The sequence below is a fragment of the Impatiens glandulifera genome, chromosome 6 (assembly GCF_907164915.1).
Source record: "Impatiens glandulifera chromosome 6, dImpGla2.1, whole genome shotgun sequence".
Lineage (NCBI taxonomy): Eukaryota > Viridiplantae > Streptophyta > Magnoliopsida > Ericales > Balsaminaceae > Impatiens > Impatiens glandulifera.
In genome coordinates this window covers 12,800,239-12,818,525 of record NC_061867.1, presented here as the reverse complement: position 1 = coordinate 12,818,525, position 18,287 = coordinate 12,800,239, and the positions used below count along the sequence as shown (strand labels likewise).

General features: G+C 30.9%; 1 protein-coding gene across 1 annotated transcript; it reads right to left on the bottom strand.

Annotated features, from left to right (window-relative positions):
• Positions 1–1,084: 1,084 nt before the first annotated feature.
• On the bottom strand, positions 1,085–4,059 carry LOC124943185 (cysteine-rich receptor-like protein kinase 44). The gene is made up of 8 exons (XM_047483735.1): positions 3,577–4,059; positions 2,749–3,129; positions 2,659–2,702; positions 2,417–2,600; positions 2,117–2,327; positions 1,769–2,006; positions 1,540–1,687; positions 1,085–1,417 (listed from the first exon to the last, which is right to left on the bottom strand). The coding sequence occupies exons 1-8, from the start codon at positions 4,057–4,059 to the stop codon at positions 1,085–1,087; spliced, it is 2,022 nt and encodes a 673-aa protein (XP_047339691.1).
• Between the last annotated feature and the right edge of the window lie 14,228 nt (positions 4,060–18,287).

Below are 18,287 nucleotides of genomic sequence, written 5' to 3'. Positions count from 1 at the left end.
TATTTTAATGATTAGTGTTCGATTTTTTGCATAGGATAGATGAACTATTTGTTTTAAATGGGTTGGCTGAAGATTAAACGGACCTGCTATAGTTTCGATTTGATTCTTGTTGTACCTGCTATATCTATTGATTGATGTATAGACTTATTTGTTATATTTTTAATTTGATTATTGTTTGTTATTTTTGCTGTATTTGTTGGTGTTTTAACTAACTATATATGATTTTTAGATGATGGGTGACTGTAATTTTAGATTATATTTATATGTTTGTTGTATTTTCTATATTTGATGAGTAGACAATCAAACTGATTTTGTATTTGTTTCTTATTTAACAGAATCAAACCAAGATGAGTAATTTCTTGTTGTTCTAATTACCCCTTATTTTCTAACTGATTTTGTATTTGATTATTGTTTAACAGAAGGTAACCAAAATGTCATTTATTGTTGTTCTAATGGCCAGTTATTTTGTAACTGATTTTGTATTTGATTACTGTTTAACATAATCCAACCAAAATGAGTATTGTTTTTTTTTTTGTTCTAACAGATTTTGTATTTGATTATTGTTTAGTAAATTTACAACCATAGTGTATTCATTTGTATTAATTAATTGATGAAAATTGAAATTATTAACATGTAAATTAAATTAGACTCAGAAATTTGGAAGACACCATACCATACTTGAAACATTTACAAACACATACAAAATTATTGCAATAAGAATCTACGACGCCTTTTCATCCGTCGATATATAAAAAAGCTATCTATTTCTATTCTAGGCGCATATACCCACACTATTTTATACGTAGCTATATCTTCATCAACTTTACTTCTATAACTCTATTCTTTGCGCGAAGAAAGACTGTATTAAATCATTTCCCAATTATGTTTTTTTTAGAAGTAGATTGTTTTTGACATAAACCATCTTTTAACGACAAAAATTGGCATACTTTTTTCGTTCTAATCCCTTCCAAACAAAAATACAATAAATTAAATCCATATACAAGTACAAGTGACATATAATTTATTTTAATCAAGCAACATATTTCACACTAAAAACATGCAAATTGAACCAAAAAAACTTTAATTATCTAGGGTACAAGTCATGAACCTCATCTGACCACATGTAAGATTTGCTTCCACTTGTATCTACGCGTTCATTATTTCGTGAAATTGATTCCGTATTTGACTGACCATTGTTATAGTTAAATAAGGCGGGTGCTTTAGGTAATGGTAACGTTTGCGAGTTGCTACCGAGCATGAGAATGACCGAAGTCATAGTTGGTCTCGCTTCCGAGTCCTCTTGAACGCACATCAAGCCAATGTGAATGCATCTTTTCACTTCCTCCATTGAAATGTTGGAACCAAGTGCCGGGTCCATTAGATCTTGGAACATTCCATCGTTCCATTTTTGCCACGCCTGAAAAATTTCGATTAAAATTTGCAAAGAAAATTTGTTTTGACACTAAATTTGTGATTTTGTCTTAATTTTGAGATATAAGAAATCAAACAAATGTTCATATGTAATTCAATAAGACTTACATAACGTGGAAGATCTTGTTTGTGTTCCGATTGATATGTGTAATTTCTTTGTCCGCTCACAATCTCCAATATTATAACACCAAAACTGTAAACGTCTGACTTAATGGAGAAAAAACCACTCAATAAATACTCTGGTGCCATATATCCGCTGCAATAAAATAGTACCAAGTCAAATATACATCGAATTGAATTCAAACTTGTTGCATCTAAAAATCAATGTAAGTTTTACTATGTTCCGACGATTCTACTCGTGTTGCCTTGAGTTTGATTTATGTCCACAAGTCTAGCCATGCCAAAATCCGCAATTTTGGGGTTCATTTCACCATCTAGCAATATGTTACTAGATTTAAGATCCCTATGAATGATTTTGAGTCGGGAATCTTCATGAAGATACAATAGTCCTTTGGCGATTCCCTTTATAATCCTAAATCGTGTCTCCCAATCCAAAAGTGCTCGTTGCTTTGTATCTGTATATAGGTTTATTAGTAAACTAAAATCATCTTCACAAATGATGAATAAATACTCATTATTATATATAAAAAGCACTTATAAGTTAGTGTAGCGCATATGTTTGTACCAAATAGAAACCGATCTAGACTCGTATTCGGGACAAACTCGTAAACCAAAATCTTCTCTTGCCCTTCAATACAAAATCCCAAAAGCCTCACGAGATTTCGATGTTGTAACCTAGCAACTAAAACCACCTCATTCTTGAACTCTTGATCTCCTTGTCCAGAGCTATCGGATAATCTCTTGACAGCAATTTCTTGACCGTTAGGTAACACCCCCTATTAGAACATTAATATTAATTAATGATTATTCTTAGCTACATAGTAATTTATTTATAAATATTGACCATGAAACATAACAAATATACCTTATAAACAATACCAAATCCACCCTCACCAAGTTGATTAACAGCTGAAAAGTTTTTGGTGGCTGCTTTGATCATTTTAAAATCGTACTGAAGTGATTCAACGTTAGTTATATCGTCACCATCTGATACAACTCCACAAGAAAATTTGATAGTAAGTTTAAAGCGTTTACACGATGAATCGAGACTGATTGAAATGAATCTTCACCTTGAGGATGACCATAACCATAACCATAACCACCGACTTGTGGTCTAGTTGTTTTCCTTTTATAAAGACAAATCGAGAAACCTGAAAGAAGCAATACCACAACAACCGCCGGTACTGCTATGATCACAGGAAGAATTGAGTTCTTCTTTCTTTTTCCCGGTCCATTATCAGTACTATTTACTGCAGGTGGAGTTGCTGCAAGAGAAGGAGAAGGTGGTGGTGGAGGAGATGATGATTGAGAATCCATGTTGTAGAAAGGAGCGGTATCGTACATAACTCCACAACTTGCCCGGAACATAACTGCCCATTTACTTCCTCCTGAACAACACTTTGGATAATCACCTAGCGCCACTTGCAAGCAACGATTGCATTCAAACGATGTAATATCGGGTGTGCATTGGACCAGGCTATACAAGGTCTGGAAATTAGAAACCTTCGCCTCCCCGGTTAAGAAATAAGAAGGTGCGGTTATGTTGTTGATCAGCCCATTCATTGTATCCGAAAGAACCTTTTTGTATTATTCAAAGATAACTGGTTAGTTCGAAGAACACGATAAATACATACACGAGAGTTATATAAATAAATATCGCAAAATTAGCTACAAATCACAATAAGAACACAACAAAAATTATAAAGTGAAAATGAGATCAATAGCGACAGTTCTAAGTATTTTTTGTCATTATTTCTCTCTTTTATTAATATTTTCATTTACTTTTTATCAATAGCGAAAATAATGAAACTATCACTAATTTTCGTTAATATTGCTCTCAACCGAGGCATTGAGAGTTATAAATCTAAATGAATAAAGTGAATATGTCACCATGGTATTAAACGTTTAGCAAAAGAATATGTTAAAATAATTTAAAATAACTTTAGCGGCGCAAGTTTATGCGTCGCTAAATCACCGGTAAATGATTTTATGCGTCGATAAAACTCAGATTTATTATGGTGTTACCTGGTTGAACTGGCTAGGATTAGAAACATTGGTAAGGCTGTATTTGTAACTCCAGGGCCCATTAGAGTCTGTTCCAATTGAGAATATGGTTGTATTCGAATAACGAAGCATGCATTCTTTATACCAAATGATGGCTACTTTGTTGTTCGGGCATTGTTGTGTGAGGAGATTTGAGGCGGCAACGACACATGATTGACAAACTTGGGGATTAACGTCGCCTCGGCAGAGGTAGAGCGCGTAGACTTGATCGGATCCAGAGCCGAATGTGAAGTTGTAGAAACCACGATTTGATGCTTGTGAGGAGAGATTGGTGAGGGCGAGATTTAAGTTAGGTTGGTAGAGACTGTTGATCTGAGTGTAGTTTCCTCCTACGCAGAGATGATTGACAAAGTTGATTTCAACGGCAGATAGGATTGGTTTGAGAAAAGAAAGAAAGACTAAGAGAGAGCAAATGGATTTCATGAGAAGGATGAAGGCCTTCATTTTGGAGAGGATGAGGAAATTGTAGATGCCATCTTCCTTTTAAAGTAATGTTGTATTATTCCTTTATAATTTATTATTGAATCTTTTGACTATTTTAATTTTATTTTAATAGCTAGAACTATTTAAATGATCACTCAATTATACATATTGCAACAACTTGAAAAAAGATTGGAGGGATATACATTAACTACAATGAGAAATACAATAGATAGCCAGTGTTATTCTAGGACAAAAATCTCATCTAACCATGAACAAAAAACATTAGATAAAAATTCCAAAAACTTTTGTGAATGCCAAAATTTAAGAATCAGTAACCATATCAATCCGAACTCCAAAGGATGCGAGGACAGTCGGGGAAGTCATAATTTTGTTTAGGATATGATCGATCAGAGTTCATTTTTGTTTACTCAATTTGCGTTAAATGTTCGATTTAATTTTTCAACTTGTATCAAGTTTGTTTTGTTATCCTTAGTTTAAGAAATTACTTAAACTATTTTTCAACATGAGTTCTTGATTAAAAGAATAATTTAAAGCTAGGACTAAGATTAAGAAGATAGAAAAGATGTATATATAGTTTTTAAGAATATATATAAAGAGTTACACAATTATTATGAGAAGTAATTTGAGTCATTTTATAAAATAAAAAAGCAATCTGTGTATTTTATGTAAAGTTAAGTAAGCAAATAATATTCTTATAATTTTATTAATTTATACCGTTTTCACTATATTCACAGTGATGTAATGAAAAACCTATATATACTTTAACAAAATAAAAATTAAAAATTACATAGCAAAGAAAGTTAGAATACTAAGATTGTCATTTCATTTTTCAAAAAGTTAATTAGAACAAGTATGTGTTATTACTAATTAACTCTTTATTAAGAGAGCGTTTTTATTTTGAAATGGTAAAGTTGAAGTGAAATTAAGCTTGATAGATTATTATATTTATTAATATATATTAGACATAATAAATATAGATTTTGTAAAAAAAATATATAAGTTTAATTTCTAGTTTAAACGAGGTCATTGCTATGGAGTATCATGCTAGTTCTCTTATTAAAAAAAATTATAATTTTTAAATTTATAAGTAAAAAATATATAAATTTTATAAAACAAAATATTTAGATTTTTTAATGCCCTTGGTTCATGGATCTAATAAGGGCCAGTTATTCTTCACTTAAATCTAGGCAAATTTGGGAATTATGATTTATTTTTTTTGAAAAAATTCTTTTTAAAATTATATAAATGATAGTCGTTTAAGTATACGACAAAATTGACATGAAAATCTAACCCACCTAAAATACAACGAGATTAATATTTGTAGCTTAGTTAATAAATTGATGGGTTCATTTCTTAAGCATAAATGTTAATTGAAAAAAATTGTTTGGATCTCTTCTCCATAATAGGAGACCCCTTTACTTTACTAAACTTATAATTTATTTATATTTTTAAAATATGATATTTTTTCAATTAAATTAAAGTACCGTCACACAAATACTATAGATCATTACAAACTAAGTCGTCACACAAATGTCATAAGTTCAACTATATATATATATATATATAATAATAATAATAATAATAATAGTAATAATAATAAGTAAAAATATATGTGTATAAATTGATTGTTTATTTTTAAAGCATATATGTTCAAAAAAAATTGGCTTCTTTTCATTCCTCTTACTTTAAATTCATGAATATCTTATATAACTTTAAAATTTTAAATTATTTTGATTAATGAATATGGTTTAGTAAAGAAAAAGAAAAATGATATTTTAAGATGTTAATTAAACAAATAATTAAAAGAATTATATTTTTATTTTATTTTAATTGATTTGAATGATATGACTTATAACTTATTGAATTATTTGAATAACTTGATTTAATTTAAATAAAGGAGATCAATCAAAGCATAATTAATATGTGCTCACTTTGCCACCAAAACTAATTATTTCTCTTTTTGGTAAAAATAAAAAACTAGTTCTTGAGCCATAAGTTGAATCTGCCAAAAATATTATAGAATTAAAGTAGATCTCCTTTTTTTTCTCAAATTCAATAGTTTTTTTTATATGAGTTTCAATTGTAAACAGTGATTAAAGAAATATTTATTATTAACTTGACACATACAACTCAAAATAAGTGTCAACAATAACTTTTCACGTTTCATTCACTTTGAAATTTAATTTTAAAATATTTAGTATTTCTTTTAGATATAACACAATATATATAGAATAAAGTTCATTTTTTTGCCTTTCATTAATCTATTAAACTACGAAGATAACATAAATATTCAGAATAATAAATTATTCATTTCAAGTTATAACATTAATTGTCTAAATTATCCAAAGTTTATTAATCAGTTTAAAATTAGATTGATCACAAACATTTGTCATGAACAAAAAGAAAAAAAAAAACTACATAAATCGTCATCTCTAATTCACTAAGATATAAATTCTGAGAGTTGATAATAGTTTTCCTTATTCATTTGTAAACGTTTTGGGGTTCAAATTTTATAAATACAATATTTTGGTTTATGAATGATATTTTATATGTTTTGGTTTGACTGAAAACAAGTTTTGATTGTGTTAAAAATTGACGGTCGGCCTATTTGAGCCATTTTCAGGGACAATACCGAGAGATAATAGATAATCTCTCGGGATTTCACACTAGAGAAATACTGAAAATTATTCTATTATCTTCGATATTTCTCAGGTGAACATTACCGAGAGATGATATATTATCTCTCGGTATTTTCTCTCGGGATAATACCAAAAGTTATTCTAAAATCCTTCGGTATTTTCTCCTGGGAAAATACCGAAAGATTTTTTAATAACCTTCGATTTTTTTCTCAAGTGGAAATACCGAGAGATTTTCTAATAATCTTCGGTATTTTTCTCAAGTGGATATACAGAGAGATTTACAAATCTCTCTAGAAACACCTAAAAAGATTTACCGAAAGTCGCTACGAATGCCGAGAGTTTTCTAATCTTTTAGTATTGATTTATACCGACAATTTTTACTCTCGGTAATGACCATTTTTCACTAGGGACGACCTATAACCATTAAACATATTTCAACTTAATATATTTTATATGAGAATCAAATCTATCCGTGATTTTTGGGCAATTATCAATTGAACAAATGTATTAATAAAAAAAATATTTTGTAAAAAAAAAAAGGTCAGCGGTAGGTTAAACAGCTAATAGACAATTTAAGTTGAATATTTGGTACTAATTATTGTCTACTTTAATTAATTAATGATATCTTCTTACTATTAGCGCCCCAATATACAAAGCATGACAAGTTGTTAATACATCTTATTTTAAAAGGGTGATTGTTTAATACATAATCATGGTTTCATTAAGGCCTAAACTTTATTTATTTGTTCATTTAACGTTGACCGATTTTATTTTTTTTTATCTCCCGGCCAAGTTGGTTGCCTTATATAGTTAAATTATTATTTATTGCTTCTCATACATGGATTTAATGTAGACTACTGTCACAATAATGGTGTAATGTATATTAAAAACACTTAATACAAGTTGTACAAAGAAAAATAAAATTGTAACAAACATTGCAAAACTAAACACAAAAACAATTATAATAAATAAATAAAACCCAATAATATTTTTTCCCATTATTTTACACTTAACTATAATGTCGTAAACGATGGTGAGATATAAAAAATAAAAATAAAATGATTGGATAACAATTAATCCAATTTTTTTTTAACAAACTTTGTTTCACTTAAAAAGTTAAATGAATTTACATTTGTATCTTATCTAATCATAATTTTCATTCAAAACTTAATTATTGATCTCTTAGTGAAATCCATTTATAAATTGGTGTGTTTCAATATGGGAACAATATTGAATGTAATTAGGTTTTAAACAATAAATTATTTTGTATTTTATTTTGAATGGTAACATATATTTCTAATTACAATGTCACTTTGAAAGAAATATATGCACTAATTTGGATCAATTCAAAAACCAATTTCATTATTTTCTTTATTTCTCACAATGTTATACATTGATTTGAGTTTTTTTTTTTTTCTTGTTTTGAAAACTTGTGACAACTTACATAATAACTAGTTGCGATTTTTGTGATTAAATAAATTTATGAAAAATATTTGAACTTCCAAACTAAAAAAGAAAATTGAATGCTATCCCTAATATAAGTAATTAAATGTTTGATCATTGCAAAAACATTTGACTTTAGATAGGTTAAATAAATATTGACACTGAAATGAATTTGCATATGTACTTGTTTGTCTTTACATTTCTTAAATAATTTTTCCTTTTTTTTAATTATGTTTTTTTTTTTTGTTCAAACTACGACTTTTTTGAATGATTATTTATCATCATGTTATCAGTTTGGTCTCTCTATATAGAAGAAGACTTTGATAACTCTCTCATTCTTCGCATTGGTAGATAAGAAAACGTGCAAGGTATGAGATCTCAATAATTTTATTTAATTAGGAAGTTATGATACAACTTTATTCTAATCTACCTAACACATTTTTATTCTTTGGATGATCAATTACATTCTCTTTCATGTACTTACAGTGATTTGTATATTAATTCCTGTTTTTTTCTAATTAAATAAGTCATGTCTTATTCAAGACTTGTTTTTTCTTTTTTAATTCGAAACATACATATAATATTTTTAATTTTATTTTAAACCGTTTTAAGTTTATGGGTGAGTCAATTCACAATCTGATCCAAGTATTAACCATAGCTCTTGACCCGATAATCTGAACATTTTAAAAATTAAGCATTATATATTTTATATATATATATATATATATATATATATATATATATATATATTTAAAAAGTTGACTTATATTGTTAAAATATCTCGCGTTCATCAAATTTGCACTAGTAAAAAAAACATCAATACCGACGAAAAAAAAGTGATCGGTATATTGAACTTTATATCGACCACTTACAAAATCATTGGTATATCGTACTATATGATGACCACTTACAAAGTTATCGGCACATTTGGTGTTATGGCGACCACAAAAGTCGTCGGTATATTGTACCGTATGACGACCACTTACAAGTGGTCGGCATATGTGGTGTTATGGAGATCGCTTATACAGCGTAGCTATTTATATAATTATTTATTTTTAACTTATAAATAAATTAGTTTATTTATTAATTATGTATAAAATTTGATGCATTCTTAGTTTTGTATTTTTAATTATTTTATAAGTAATAACTTGATTAAAATTAAATTATATAAATAATTTTATTAAAAATTATAAATTATAAAACATATTTAGGCTAATTTAAATTCAAACTATCATATGCCGACCACCCATCTGGTCGCCATAAAAATATTGAAATATAATTAAATTGTATATATCCCTCTCTCAACCGCTCCCGCCTTCCTGCTCCCGCTCCCCTGCTCGCGGTCCATCGCTCGCTCTCTCGCTCACAGTCCACATTTGTTGTCCCTCGCTCGCAATCCTGAAGAAAAGTAGGTGAACAGATTCGTCGTGTTTGAGACGTTTAAAGCTCAAATCCTTATTTTTTATAGATTTCAAACCCTAACCTTAAACCGCAAATTCTTTTCTCAGATTACAGATAATTTTCATCAATTACTTTCACTGAAAACCTTGGATCCTATCCTTCGGCGACCTATGGAGAGATGCTTGAGCCTGGAGGAGAGCCAATGAAGGATTTGAGTTATTCGTCTATGAAACGAAGAAATTTCTAATTGCATCTACCGCCGCTATTCTGTTTCTACACGGCTATCGACCGTTGTCAATGCCGCTTTCTACCGAGCCAAGGAGCTTGATCGCGACTTCAAGGTTACACATCATTGGCGAACTCTTACGCTCGAATTCAGCTGCAACTGGATGCGAATTTGTTTCATTTCCGCTTATCTCTAATATGTAATTACTGGCTCTACTAATTGGATATCTCATCAATTATATGCAGCCTGTTGTATTTTATCTGGTAAGTTCTAAGCCATTCATTGTTTGATCTCAACATTTCAGTACATGAAGCAGATCAATGATTTCTTAGGCACTCCACTAGGAAGATGCTATTCTTGAACAACTTGGAGTCGGGCCTTCTTTTCGCACTATGACGGATATGAAAATAATAGGAAAAATCGGATTCAATAGTCAACTGCCCCTATTGGAAATAGGATTGACTTTATCTGATAATACTACAAGAAAGTAGGGTAGATTATAAAAAAGAACGATTAGAACAGAAATAGCAAAATTCTTGATTCGAGCAGGAATCCCATTTTGGATTAGGTATGAATAAAATATCTTCCTATGGTATACTATTCAATTCTCGACGATGAATTGATTTGATAGTTCAGATATTGTTATTCATGATATTGCTTGTTGTGAGTACCAATTCGTCTTATTTTCTTCATCTTATCAATCATGTTTGCTGATATTTGGCTGAGATGTTATAAAGGCAATGCATCATCCATCTTTTAAAGTAAATTTGAACAAATTTTCATACACAACTAGCATTCATTTTGCATCTTTGGTCAAGAACATATATGTCTAATGTCTCCCCTTCTATCATTCATATATGCTTAGAATCTGCTTTTGCTGACTTAAAGCTTCATTTTCTTGCTTGCATAGACAATATTCTTCCTCTGGTTTGTGTTATTTGGATTAATATTTCAGTTCTTCATATTTGCAATATGGGTACTTCCATTCGCTGCTCCTCTTCTTATTAGAACTATTGCCAAGAATTTTGTAGTTCAGGTAAGTTTTTCTAAGCAATATAAATTAGTTGTGTGTATACATTTCAATATAGTTCTTAATTATTATTTACTAGTTAACAATCTCTCATATTTAACTTTCAGTTACTATATTCTAATCCAAAACAAAGACATTAATAAGTGTTTTCAGATGGAGTTATACAAATGAGGTTGACTTTTTACTTTATTTACCTCTTTTTGCTTTATATTGCATTTGAACACTTTTTGATGTGCATTCAAAGATTTCCATTTTACATCCTAAAGGTTAGTTGACTAATCAACATTGAGACGAGAAGTCTTACAAAACATCTTTAAGGGTATGATGGAATTTTAACTAGTTCATCTTTCGGTCTAAGAAGCTTCTAAGAGACTTATTTATTGTGGAATTGTGCTGGTTTCTAAAATGGTTGGCCATAAACAAATTTTCTATGGTTGAATAAATAATGATACATTTACAAGTGGATATTAGCTTTGAGAAGCCTTAGTTCTTACCTTGCTTAATTTTTTTGTGAAGAATTTCTTTTACGAAAAACTTTTAACTAATCGATATCATGACATTAATGTTTGATTATTTTAAGGTTTATCTAATTTTTTTTTAAAACTAAGTGCGAAATAGATGAAACATATCATGAAAAGATTTAATCTGATTTTTGGTTTAATGATTCATCTGTACATGAGCAGATAAACAACAATTAGATCCTCTTATATACATTCATCTTGCATTCACTTGAAACGGTTGATGTGATGAAGTATAACTATAACTGTACTAAATAATCTGTTTCTTTCTAATTTAGGTTATTAATTATGTTGTGGAAAAGATGGTTCTTGTCACCCGATTTTGTGGAGGTTAGTTACATCCTCCAGCTGGAAACGATAATTTTACAAAAACTGAAGTGAAGCCTTGGCAAATGTTTAATCCCTCTATAGAAATTTTATGCAATAATCAAGTAAGTGAATAAGTGATGAAATTTTAGTTCACGTTTAAATGTTTATATCAAAACAAATAGGTTATTAGAAAGTAGGCACCAATGATTGTCATCAATATTCTATATTCTGAGTAATGACTTAGGCTAAGGTTGTATTTGGACGTGTATAATTGGAATTAAAATTATAATTCTAACTTGTTAAAAATTAGAATTGAAATATATTTCAATTATTATGTTTGGGAAATATGTATTTTAGAAAGAAAAAAGTTCAATAATTGAGATCAAGGAGATGTCGAAGCTGCATAGAGGTATTTGAGAACTTAATATGGGTTAATCAAGAACTGGTGGAGGGGAGTAGTTTGTGCCTTTTTTAAATTGAGAAAAAAAAATAAGTGATGCAATTTCAATACAAAAAAAACTTATATAAGTATCTATAGACTAGACAATAGTTTTTTTAAGATATAAATCCGATGTCATAAAGAATTGTCTTTAGGGTTTATTATTTTATTTTCATCTAGTATTATTCACCGTATTGAACGATATTTAGCTGTCTTTAAACTTTTAATCACATAAATTCATGGAGACTAAGGATTGTTGTTTTGAATTTATCCTTGTCAGTCATCAGGTTGTATCAATGGATATGAGCTTAGAAACAATTCGGGCTTGGGTGGAAAAAATCTGATGATGTTTTCTTCAACTACAGGTTCAAGACAAGTGATATTTCTAGTCATCAAGAGGTCAGAATTCATACTTTTCACTTTTTTGTTTCTTTAATGTCATTTTACTCATTTTACTGTCATTCTATATTTCCTATGTTTGTATGCAGACTCATGGATCAATTGATCGAAATGACGAGGTACTACATTTCAATGTGTATTTCTTTTATTTTGACTTTCAAGGCACTGTTGCAGTTTTTATTTTTTAAAAAGAAGGCATATTTAGTTACTTTAGGATTGACTATGTTCTCTATCTAAATCTAAATTGACTATTGTCTTCTAATTATATTTAGGTCTGATGATAATTCTTGGTAAGTATCATCCATAAGATTAAGCAAAACTTTATTAAGGTAGGAACATCCAACTTTAGAAGACGTTTTTATTGAGATTATGAAACATAAAAACATAACTTTTGATCCTGTTGTACAACTTAAAGTTGTAAAAAGCTGTAAGTATTTAGTGTTTTATTTATATTTGATTATTTAGTTTATGTATTTAATTAGTTGATAGGTATATTTTGAATGATATTCAAGAAGACAATAAATAACTATCTTTGTTCAATGGATTAATAGGTAATTTTTTTTTAACTTTTGTTATTTTAGTTTGTTATCTAAATTTATTGGTGCTTTTACTATTATGTTGGTTGTTTATAATTATTTTTTTATATTGATAGGTACTTCAAATTAGCAATCAACTAATGAAAGATGGAGATGTTTGAAAAATCTTGAAGATTTTTTATTTTTTTTTGTAAGTCGTGGGTTGTACTATATTTATAGTATATTTTGATGACTTTTTAGATTTTGAACAAGTAGATCTTAAAATTTTGAACTAAATATTTTATAGTCATGTTTGATTTATATTTATTTTTAATATCTTATAAATTTATTATTATCACAAAAGGTAAAAATTGTAAGAGATTCGCATCAATGCCAACGATAATATTTGTCGTGTTATATAACATTTTATAGCGATGGTGAGAGTTGTCGCCAAAGAGTCCTCTATGGCGACGGTATGATTCATCGTTATTGATCATTTTATAGCGATGGTAGGAGTGGTTACCATAGAGGTCTCTATGGTGACGGTAGGAGTCGTCGTTATAGAGTATTCTATGACGACGGTAAAAGTCGTCGTAATAGAGTGTTCTATGACGACGGTAAAAGTCGTCGTAATAGAGTATTCTATGACGACGGTAAAAGTCGTTGGCATAGATGACTTTACAGTGATGGTACTAAAATGGTCGGTATATGTGTTTTTGGGCAATAACGACAAGTGCAATGGCGACGACTGACGACCACTTTTTTCACTGTCCCTAATTATCTATAGCGAAGATTTATATTCCAATAACGACGACTCTCACCGTCGTTATTGAGCTCTTTTTTACTAGTGTTGGTGTTGAATTTAAAATATAAAATGTTATTAGTTTAGTTAGTTAAATGGTTGTACTTGTTTTTGCTAAGTTGCGAGTTCGAAACATACCTATAACATTTTTAATTTTATTTTAAACTGTTTTAAGTTTTTGGCGGGTCAACCCATAATTCGACTCAAGTATCTATTTACTCTCACATATATATCCAAATTAATCACAGCTCTCGACCCGACAATCCAGACACTTTAAAAATTAAGCATAATTATATATATATATATATAATTTATATCATTAAACTATTTTGCATCTTTGATGATGTAGTGCACGAACAACTAAGTCAACTGATTTTACTTAGTCATAGTCGCAAACAGAAAGGTATTTTTATTGTAAACAAACAGATTTCATTTTCAATTTAAGGGACTCAAAATGAATTCATTGGTGTCAAATTCCAATAGGTTTGTTTTCTTGTAGAGTTTAAGTGAAGCAAGAAAATCAGTAAAATGAATAGAAAAATAAATAAATTGTAACAAATGTGATGAAATAAGATTATTGTATACATATTACATTTTAATCTACATTTATCTTTTATGAACTAATAAAAACATAAAAAGGAAAGAAGTGACAATTGAGGATTCAGTTCAATGTTTATTATATTGCAAGACGAGAAATTACTAATTTAGGAATGATGAATATGATCTGATTGTTGACTGGTCAGTGAAAGCTATGAAGGAAATGGCAAAGTGTGCAAAACAAAAGTTTACTCTTTAAGGAATAATCCAACAGAACTTGGCGGAATGATAGAGTTTGAGGAAAAGCTTGAAATGATACTAATAAGGGTATTTTTCAGTTGGATTCTCCTTGTCCTAAGGTCAAAATCCTAGAGCATCCTCATCGGTTTGAACTACGTACCCCCAGAAATTGAGAACAAATGTGTTAAGGCGTGGGAATTGGTTGTTGTCGGTTTTTTTATGGGGAATATACAGGTTCCACTTTCAGTCGTCAAGGAGGATTTGCTTAGACAATGGGAGAAGCATGGGCTTGAAAGAATCAGATTAAATGAGTTTGTGTATTACTTCCTTCATTTTAGGAATGGAAGTGAACTCAAGGACATAATTGGCATGGAGTTCAAAATTCCCAAATGGGAGGAAAATATGGTCACCAATTGCAAACATCCAGAGTTTAAACAGATTTGGGTCAAACTGAAAAATGTCCCTCCTTAATTATGCAATGGAATTGTGTTGGGATATTGATGCAGCGTGCGTGGCTAGGATGAACCTTTATCAAGATTCGTTGATTCTTACGAATACCGAAAGTTGATAGATATTGAGGAAACCTCGTTTTCTGATTAATAATCTTCCCATAACAAAGTGTTTTAAGATTCTTTAAATACTCATACCCTAGCTTGCAAAAGAAATAAACAACTTTTAATAAATTGCAAAAAACACCCGAAACTAATAAAAATGCGATTTTGAGCCCTAAACGTCGTCAGATGGCCTTAAACCATCATACCTCATGGCAAAACCATGACTTCTTCACAGCACCACATTTCCGCCCGAAAAACACTAGGCAATCGTAGAAATCTGACACTTGCGAGATATTTTCGGATGCTGCAACTTTCGCATAAACGCCTCTTCGACTCGCACCGCATCAAATATATAGCCAGTGCTCTAGGGAAACCTATTAAATTTGATCCAACAATGGAAATGTATGAAGTACCCTCTCTGGCTAGAATCTGTATTGAAATTCACTCTGGAAGTGTTCTTCCAAGAAGTATGGAACTGAAAGACAGGCTGGGTAATCTGTGTGAAATTGACATTCAATGTGAATGGAGACCCAATAGGTGTGTAAGATGCAACACTTTTGCACACTCCATTCAGAAATGTCCTAGAGATATGGTTAGAAATAATAAAGCAAGCAACACAGAAATGTGAAGTAAGCTTGAAGGAAGCCATGGAATGGATAATGCAGGTCGGGATAATGGTTTAATCAATCTGAAGGAAACTAGGGAGGGTAATTTGGAATTCAGGGAAATTGGAGCAAGAATTGAGGAGCAAGCTGATAATATCTTGGTTTCGGAGGAAGTAGTGCAGTTGGAGAGTGACAGTAATGATGAACTTGAAGCTAGGAGGAATGAGTGATATAGGAAGCTGGTAAAAGTCATACAGAAATGAACATGGTGAAACAGATTATTGAACAGGATGATGGGGGCTGATAGCGGATGAAGTAAGACAGGTTATGGAAGCGGGAAGTAGGAAGGTGAATTTGGGAATTGGTAACAGTCAGACAGAAATGATCAGAGTGGAACATGTTGTTGAACAGGCTGATGGGGGTTGATAGTAGATGAAGTAAGACAGGTTATAGAAGTTGGTAGCAACAAGATGAATTTGGGAATTGGTAAGAGTCAGACAAAAATGAGTAGGGGGAACATGTTATTGAACAGACTTATAGCAGATGAAGTAAGGCAGGTTATAGGAGATAGAAGCAGCAAGGTGAATCTGGGAATGTATAAGAGTCAGACAGAAATGAGCCAGGTGGTACAGGTTGTTGAACAGGTGGATTTAAACGGGGGAGCAAAGGGAGACAATTTTGTTGGGGAGCAAAGGGAGCAAGGTGGAACAGATTGTGAGTCAAAGGCTACTGATGAGGATGTTGTGGATAAAGATGAGAGCAAAAATGGGGATTGGAAAGTCAGTAAAATTTGGGAAGAAGAAAGCAGGTTTATGTTAAACAAACAGATTTAAATGAGGAAATAGGAGGCAGGGAAGGTGTTAAAAGTGTTTTCTAAAGATGCTGATCCGTTCAATGCTACTAGGATTGGACAAGGCAATTTGGTGGAAATGCAAAATGTGCTAAATATAAGTGAAAAGACATATGAGGATGCTATTGATCTAATCACGAGGAAGGAAGCAAATACTGGAATTGAGTTGATGTCTAGTCAAAACTAGGAAGGCAATGAGATGGAGGTTGAAAGCATTTGTCCTAATTCACAATCAATTCAGATGACACATTACAATCATAAGTATTAAGGAATGATCAGGGAAGGGGTAAAACTAAAGTTGAAAGTGTTGTAATAGTTCAGCAAGTGAATGAACAGAATTTATGAAGATGAAGTTCAAGAATCCAACTCGTTTATCCATTTATGAATATAGTAACATGGAATATAAGGAGACTTAATGATCCATTGAAAATTGAAATGCAAAGAAGTTAAAAGAATAATAAGCAACAATAATATGGCTATAATGGGGTGCTAGAAACTAAAGTCAAAAGTAACAATATGGATCGAATTGGGGAGCTTTGCTGGGAAAGTGGCTGGTAATTTGTGCATAATTCAAATACAAGAACATGTAGGATTTGTGTTGCATGGAACACGGTGTTGGATGATGTGAAGTTGCTGCACAAGGAAGATCAGGTCATTATTGTAGAGGTTAAATGTTTGAAATCTCAGGTCAATTTTCAGATTGCAGTGGTGTACAAAAGTAATGCAGAAGGGGATAGAAGGCAGTTATAGAACAGTTTGAAAAGTTGGATTAATAATGGGAAGCCTTGGGATGTTCTTGGGGCTTTAATGTAACAAGGTATGACCAGGAAAGATGTATGGAATCCAATGTGATGTTGGCGATGATTGATTTCAACGATTGTATTAGGGATATAAACTGTATTGATTGTACTAGGATGGGAAGTGAAACTTCAAAAGGATTTTTGATGAGGTGTGGTCAAGGGGATCGGATATGTACAAGGTGAGTGAAAAGTTTAGGATTCTTAAAGGCCAACTGCAAAAATGGACAGGAAAAAGTTTAGCAATATTTCAAAGAGGACGGAGACTGCCAATTTAAAGCTCGAGAAAATATAGATATGTAAAATTTTGAGAGGGGAAAAATAATATTTTTATTGTTTGCATTCAATACATAAGGAATTTAGTGCTTAAATAACGAAAATTACATTTGTAGGAAAGAAAATGATTTACAGAAAAGAAAATAATTTAAATAAAAATCAAATCAATTATAATTAATTTAACAATTATTAGAAAATCTTCAATCAAGTAACAAATCAATTATTCTCATTGATTCGCTACTAATAACATTCCATTCTTGAATTATTTCCTTCAAGAAAGATAGAGATTTAATTATACACTCCCCCTCAAGTTGGGTATTAGATGGTGAGACTGCCGAACTTGACACATACTTCCTCGAATCGGCTTGGTGAATATCGCATCCACTTATTGTGGGATGTAACGTAGAGGGTGCAATAGAGCCTTGTGTAGAGATTGAAAAAGATGTTGCCGATGGGATGAAATGTGGATGGCAGCGAGTTGGCTTTGAATAGCCGAAGTGTCGCTGTATGATAGTGAGTTGGCTTTGAATTGTCGGAGTAAGCTGCCATCCACATTTCAAAGCCAACTCGGGAAGTGCTCTACTATAAACTTAAGGAACTGTGTACATAAGCTGAAGCGTGAGAATGGGCAGGATGTAGTTGGACAGA